Source organism: Podarcis melisellensis (assembly GCF_964234715.1).
Source record: "Podarcis melisellensis genome assembly, chromosome: 17".
In the NCBI taxonomy this organism is placed as follows: domain Eukaryota; kingdom Metazoa; phylum Chordata; class Lepidosauria; order Squamata; family Lacertidae; genus Podarcis; species Podarcis melisellensis.
The window spans coordinates 32,683,425-32,690,919 of NC_138534.1; the positions used below are offsets into that span (position 1 = coordinate 32,683,425).

The following is a 7,495-nucleotide window of genomic DNA, read 5'->3' on the forward strand; positions in this document are numbered from 1 at the left end:
GGGACATCTTAAGGAAAAGTGGGACATTCTGGGATCAAATCAGAAACTGAGATGGCTTCTGTAAATCTGGGACTATCCCAGTAATGTATGATTGATTCTCTTTTTCCTCACCACCTGTTGTTAATGCAAACCCAAGTATGGATTTTCTAGATTTTCCATTGTGTACTTTTCCATTGGATAAAGTCCTTGGGGTGGAGATAACCCCAGGATATAAATATACAATGCTTCCTCTTGGCTTTCCCACTTGGAAGAAATCACCATGAAATTTGTTTTGTTCATAGCCTTCTTGGGAGTGGCTGGTAAGTGTCTGGGTTTCTCATGGTTCCTGTCTGGGTAACAAGGGGAGATGGCTCTTCCTGCCACTTTGAACACTCCTGGGCCTGTTTACCTCTTTGACAAGTAGGGGTCACACCCGAAGCTGTGCCTCTGCGATGTCTGTCGCTGCCTTCCAGTCCTGACCAGCTTCAGCCAAATGGAGACAAACACACGAGGCCTGTTATTTTAGGGTTATCAGACGTCCCCGGTTCCCGGGGACAGTCCCCAGATCTGCAAATCTGTCCCCGGACAAATTCCATCCCCAGAATGTCCCCAGATTTGCAAATCTCTCCCGGGAAACATGGCAGTGGCAGCCTCAGCAGCCCGGAGCCAGCCTGGTAGCGCAGTTGGCTCTGGCTGGCTTCAGGAGCTGCTCACTGCCGCTGCCACTGCTGAAGGAGAACCGGGGACGTCCAGCGGTACAGATTTCCTGCCCCCTCCCACCTTTGTTTTGACAGATCAGGGGAGGCTCGGGAGTCGCGGGTGGGCGGTGTTTGCCCAGGAAGGGTGCAAGGTGAGTGGTTTCTCTGTCAGGCCAGGTGCAAAGCCCTTCAGTCAAAACAAAGGGGGAAGAGGGCAGGAGATCGGGGGAGGCTCGGGAGTCACAGGCAAGCTGCACGCAGTTGCCTAGTTTTTTAAAAAAAACCTCTGCGCACTTATGTTTCACAGGGTGTGAAAGAAGGGCTTTGCACCTTGCCAGGCAGAGAAACCGTGCCCCTTGCGCCCCTCCTGGGCTATGGCGCCCGCCCATGACTCCCAAGCCTTCCCCGATCTCCTGTCCCCTTCCCCCTGTTTTGACAGATCGGGGGAGGCTGGGGAGTCCCGGGTGGGTGGCGCACCATTGCCCAGTTTTTCCAAAACAGGGTGCGAAAGGAGGGCTTTGCACCTTTATACAATATGCAGGGTCTTTTGCTTCACCATCCCCACTACTGACTCCCTGTTGCTACTCAGCTTCAAAAAAAAAAGTGTCCCCGGATTCATTGAAAAAGATCTGGTAACCATACATTATTTTAAAGACAGATTCTTGAAGGAGGCGTGGATGGGCAAAGTGGCCAACCTTCCAATCGGAGACACTGGTGGCTCTTTGCTTAGTCCGCAAGTACATAAGAAACAGTACTTGACCAGGCTAGGAAAACATTTGGGAGATATGGAAATTTTGAGTTCTCTTGCTTTCCCTTTCACCAGATGTTTCCTAGTACACTGTGCAATTAGACAGCTCTTCGCCTACATGGGGATTATAGACAACAAGAACCTTGCCTTGCTAAATGGAAGGACAGAATTGTGGCATGCCAGGGTTTTTTAATTAATTGTAGACAAGACGGACAGCGGGTTGAGTTTCTGCTATGCTTGATCATTTGCACAGTAGAGCCATGGAACATAGACCTCATGAAGCCCGATCTGTAGGCTGGTGTGTCTCCCAGGACCCCAAATACAGAATTTGATGTTCTTCATTCTTTCCCCAGTTGCCTTCCCCATCAATGATGATGATGATGATAAAATCGTAGGAGGCTACACCTGCCAGTCGCATTCTGTCCCCTACCAAGTTTCCTTGAATTCCGGATACCACTTCTGTGGTGGTTCGCTCATCAACAACCAGTGGGTTGTTTCGGCTGCTCACTGCTATAAGTCGTAAGTTTAAAAAACAAACAAACTTGTCATGCTGCTCCTTGCAGCAGTATTGCTCTGATTTTTTATTTACAGTGGTACCTTGGGTTACAGATGCTTCGGGTTACAGATGCTTCAGGTTACAAACTCTGCTAACCAGGAAGTGGTTGCTCCAGGTTAAGAACTTTGCCCCAGGATAAGAATGGAAATTGCGCGCCAGTGGCACAGTGGCAGCAGGAGACCCCATTAGCGAAAGCACGCCTCAGGTTAAGAACTGTTTCAGGTTAAGAACGACCTCTGGGACGAATTAAGTTCATAACCCAAGGTACCACTGTATTTATTTTGGTATTCCTTTCGTGAGCAGTAGTAGACACTGCCCCCTGCGGTTAACACTAGAAATAATAATAATAACCACTGGAACATTCAACCTGTATGAGGTTGCATGGGATGTTGGAGGAAGGGGTAGTACCTCCGATGGGGGACACATTGTGCTTCTTCTGGGGTAGTTAGTCTACCTTTGGTTCCCACCCTGCACTCAGCTCTCAGCTGTGGCCCCTAGAAGCTGTCAGCATGTGGCAGCAGCCACACCCTGGGAACGGCATCAGCTGGCCAGCTAAACCAGGTGAGAGTAGCCACTGGGTTTCAAACCCTCGGTGAGTTAGGGACCTCCCTGCATGTGAAGACAGGCTCTGGTGGAACAGCAGGTTCAATGGTCAAGAAGCTGTTTCTGCACGTGTTGTAGAGGGAAGTGAGGGGTAGATGGGGCTCATCAACCTGAGAAGGTAGCCCATCTAGGAGAAGGAAACCTCTGATCCTAAACCTCTGCTCACTTCTGGGGTGGCTTCAGGAGAAGAAAGGGCTGAGGAGTAAACCTACACAAATCCAGAGTGGAGTCCCTGCGCCAGTTAGATGGTGCCTTGTACGCTCCCTTCTGGCAACTCCTAGGGGCCAAGGTGTATTTGGCCTCCCAATAAAATGTTTGACAGCCCCACCCTAAGTTGATGGGCATTGCCATTCAAATGATGTACATGCACCTCGTCTTGTGATCAATTATATGAGGAGGGGCTTACCTGCTCCTCCCCAATATTTTATTCAAGTTGGCACCCTGTCTGATGCCAAGCTGGTGCCAAATGTATTCTTCTGCTTTCCTTTGGACCACATCAGAGAGACCAAGAAGTGGGCAGTCCAGGACCTCCATATACACTGCCCAGGATTGCAGCCTGGGGAGGTCACTCTGGTGCTGCTAACCCAGTGGTTTCACCCCCAGAGGCACACACTGCATTGTCTCTCGAGACAGACAGATGCCAACAACTCAGCCTGCACTAAAGTAGGAACCACATAGCTCAGTAGAAGAGCATCCGTTTTGTATGCAGAAGTTTCCAGGTTCAATCTTCAGGTAGAGTTGGGGGGAAAGAGTTCCTGCCTCAAACTTGGAGCACCATTGCTAGTCAGTGTAGACCAGGGTTTCCCCAAACTTGGGACTCCAGCTGCTTTTGGACTACAATTCCCATCACCCCTGACCACTGGTCCTGCTAGCTAGGGATGATGGGAGCTGTAGTCCAAAAACAGCTGGAGACCCACGTTTGGAAAAGCTTGGTGTGGACATTTCTGAGCTAGATGGACCAGATGGCCTATTTTGGGACTAGAAGCTAACTTGCAACCAATCCCACATTTGTCAGGATTCAAGTCACTTTGGAGAATGGTGTGCTCCAAAGAAAAGTGGCAATGTCGGTGGTTCTGGGGTTCTGTGGGATGTCGAAACAAGAATGTGGATGATCAAGGTGCTCTTTTTTGTCTGAAACCAGACGTATCCAGGTGAGACTTGGGGAACACAGTTTGACCTTAAACGATGGCAGCGAGCAGTACATTAATTCAGCCAAAGTCATCCGCCACCCGAGATACAACGCCAACACACTGGACAATGACATCATGCTCATCAAGCTGTCCACCCAGGCAACCGTCAACACCCGGGTCAGATCGGTCAGCCTGCCCACCAGCTGCGTGACCACTGGGACTCAGTGCCTCATTTCCGGCTGGGGCAACACCCGCAGCAGCGGCAGTGAGTGCTCCTTTGTGTTCTTTTGCGATGCAGGTGCAAGGGCAAGAATGCTGAGTACAAAGAGGGGGTGGGGTGGGGTGGGGTAGAAAGCAACATGTTAGCCACCCAGCCATGTTCTTCCATCTTCTTCTGTTGCCTTAAAAAAAGATCTAGTTGCTTTTAAAGCTAAGACTAAGATTGCTATTGTAACTTACTCTTTAAAAGCAATACCCAGATTGCATGGGCATAATCAGGATTGAATTATGGTGCTGGAGGAGACTCTTGAGAGTCCCATGGACTGCAAGACGATCAAACCTCTCCATTCTGAAGGAAATCTGCCCTGAGTGCTCACTGGAAGGACAGATCCTGAAGCTAAGGCTCCAATACTTTGGCCACCTCATGAGAAGAGAAGACTCCCTGGAAAAGACCCTGATGTTGGGAAAGATGGAGGGCACAAGGAGAAGGGGATGACAGAGGACGAGATGGTTGGACAGTGTTCTTGAAAATCATGAAAGGAAGTTTTCCCCGTTTTCAAAATCATTTAATTTGTATGCCGCCTTTCCAAAGTCGAAACCATGCTCAAGACCGCTTACAGAATATGAAAAATTACAGGGCGAAAGTAGTCATTGGGGGACCCCTGACCATTAGGTCCAGTCGTGGCCAACTCTGGGGTTGTGACGCTCATCTCACTTTATTGGCCGAGGGAGCCGGCGTACAGCTTCCGGGTCATGTGGCCAGCATGACTAAGCCGCTTCTGGTGAACCAGAGCAGCACACGGAAACGTCATTTACCTTCCTGCCGGAGCGGTACCTATTTATCTACTTGCACTTTGAGGTGCTTTTGAACTGCTAGGTTGGCAGGAGCTGGGACCGAGCAACGGGAGCTCACCCCGTCATGAGGATTCGAACCGTCGACCTTCTGATCAGCAAGCCCTAGGCTCTGTGGTTTAACCCACAGCACCACCCGCATCCCTCTATCATAATAATGAATACAACATTCCTATTTTCTTTTCTCCTATGCTTCCTGCAGCCAGCTACCCTGACCTCCTGCAGTGCCTGAATGCCCCCGTGCTTTCCTCTAGCCAGTGCACAAAAGCTTATCCGGGGCAAATCACGCAAAACATGATGTGTGTGGGATTTCTGGAGGGCGGCAAAGACTCCTGCCAGGTAAATCTTCTCTCTTTCCTTAGGCACTTCAGTGTAGTGGCATAGAGGCCTCTTGGCAGATGATACAGATGTTCAGTTGGTAGTCAATCATTCAGGAAGGGCAACCCAGCCAGATGGGTGTGGTATAAATAATAAAATTATTATTATTATTATGTCTGCTAAGTAAGGTCTAACGGGATAAGAGTAAGGGAGGGAGGATTTCTTTGGGATCAGGCGGTTCAGAGGGACAGGAGGAATTTCCCCGTTAGGCAGAGTAACCCCCCCAGTCTCTAGTTACCTATTGCTACCATGGAGGTTTAGGGATGGGGAGAAACCCAATTCACTTTGCATTTAGATGAGTACCTACCACAGCTGTCCATCAAAATTTGCACTTCTCCAAATCTGCATTGCATTTCGGCAGCCAAGGAATACATATAAAAATGTGTATACGAGGGGAAAGTGTGCATTTTTTAAAATGTGTATATTAGTGAAAATTAAAAAGCACTATATTTGGAGAAATTGCTTTGCAAAAAAATGTGTAATGTATATTAGGCAAAATGTGTATGGGAGGGGGTAGTGGTGTTATTTTCAGGCCCCACAAACTCTTTTATCAGATTTCTCTCTCCCCCCCCCCCCAAGGATGGTGATAATTTTATTACAATCAGCCCCAAAAAGATTTTATACATACAACATCCTCTGTTAGTAGTGCAAATCACCTGATGACTGATGGGTCTTCCTTATTTGTCCCAGAGAACTGGGAGGAAGAGTCTTTTATACTTGAATTACTAGTATCTGAAGATAGTATTGAGATTTGCTTTAGCGTTAATCCCTCCTCTTGTTCAGCCGGGATTAATGCTTGAGTTATTGGTCTGTTTGCAAAAGGCAACTCAACAGTTGAGCAGACTAAGTTTAAGTCTACTTTCTGCTCTTCATTATAATTGTAGAGAGACCCTATAAGGTCAGTATTAGTTTTGGGGGGGCCTGCTGTTTATTTGGTGCTTTGAAATCCTGTAAAAACTTACTGTGGGATGAAAGGCCTTGGAAATAGTTATGTACTGAAGTTCTCACCCTCGGCCAGCAGGGGGATACTGTAGATAGTTCAGGTCCACAGATGCAAATAAGGGATTGAAAGTGACGTTCAGTGATTGGATAGTTACGGGAAATGGTTACTGTTGCGTTCTAGAGGAGCTCTATATAAGCAGGTTAGCTGAACCCTTCAGTTCTGTTCTGTTCTGGCCTGTGAATAAACAAGAGCTGTTTGAAGAATCGCCGTGTCGTCTGATAGGTTCACCCACAACTTAACAGAAATCATGGCTGTTTCAACTTATTGGTTGGAAGAAAATGCCACCCTGTTTATTTTTTTAACAACATTTGAATGTTGGGTGGGAGAGGGAACTCAAAAAGTGAATAGACCACTTTGCCTTATGGTGAATAGCTTGTCAGTGCAAGCATTCAAGCATTCCCTCTCTGCCCCTGTTCTGGGGGCTTTCCCAACCCCTCCCCAACTCCATTTGGGGTGGGTGTGGGGAGGACAGGATGAGAAAGCCCCATTGCACGAGCAGAAGCTCTTGTGCAAGGCTTGCATCGATGGGACAAACCTTACTAGGTTGAGTTGCTTTACCTGCCGTAGGTCCCCTACCTCCCCATAATCCTTGGAATTATCATTTTGGAGAGGTGCTGAGCAGTTTCCCTCAGAAATCCCACCCCAACTCCACAGTTGGTGGTACTGTCCAAGAGACTGATGCCTGTGGGGCAGGAATTAGGCAAAAAGGACCAGTTAGTCTATAGTTTGGCAGGGGCACATTCTATGAACTGTTACAAGGTATTGGAGTAACACAAGTCATATTCCATCTCTCACTTGTACCGCTTACTGAATAGATTTTCCTTGTGTTCTTTCACAGGGAGACTCTGGTGGTCCGGTGGTCTGCAACGGGCAGCTCCAGGGAATTGTCTCCTGGGGCATAGGATGTGCTCAGAAAGGCTACCCTGGAGTCTACACCAAAGTTTGCAACTACGTCTCGTGGATTGATAGCACTATCAGATCCAACTGATCAAAATCCAATATATTTTGAGAAGATTCGCTCTCCTCTCTTTGCACGCACTGAGAGGACATCCCAGTGAATCAAAATCTATGGATTCAATACTCAAAAAAATAAAACAGTGGTGAAGTTCTCTAATGCAAAGGAAGATCTTGGAATTGTCACTTTGCGCTCTCATTCACCTGAAATAAATACAGTGGTACTTCTGGTTGCGAACGGGATCTGTTCTGGAGGCCCATTCGCAACATGCAAAGGGCACAACCCGCAGCGGTGCGTCTGCGCACGTGCGGGTCATGATTCGCCGCTTCTGCGCATGCGTGTGACGTCATTTTGCACTTCTGCGCATGCGCAAA

The 7,495-nt window shown here is 48.1% G+C and overlaps 1 protein-coding gene across 1 annotated transcript; it reads left to right on the forward strand.

Moving 5' to 3' along the window:
• Positions 1-198: 198 nt before the first annotated feature.
• Positions 199-7,286, forward strand: LOC309360184 (trypsin I-P38-like). The gene is made up of 5 exons (XM_081894826.1): positions 199-299; positions 1,779-1,944; positions 3,726-3,979; positions 4,988-5,124; positions 7,005-7,286. Exons 1-5 carry the CDS (start codon positions 260-262, stop codon positions 7,152-7,154), a joined length of 747 nt encoding a protein of 248 aa, XP_081750952.1. The 5' UTR covers positions 199-259; the 3' UTR covers positions 7,155-7,286.
• The last annotated feature ends 209 nt before the right edge of the window (positions 7,287-7,495 follow it).

Excerpts from the sequence above, each read along its gene's own strand:
- LOC309360184 (XM_081894826.1), top strand. The coding sequence starts at position 260 with ATGAAATTTGTTTTGTTCATAGCCTTCTTGGGAGTGGCTG. Across the intron at positions 300-1,778 it reads AGCCTTCTTGGGAGTGGCTG|TTGCCTTCCCCATCAATGAT; the intron begins GTAAGTGTCTGG and ends TTCTTTCCCCAG. Across the intron at positions 5,125-7,004 it reads GCGGCAAAGACTCCTGCCAG|GGAGACTCTGGTGGTCCGGT; the intron begins GTAAATCTTCTC and ends GTTCTTTCACAG.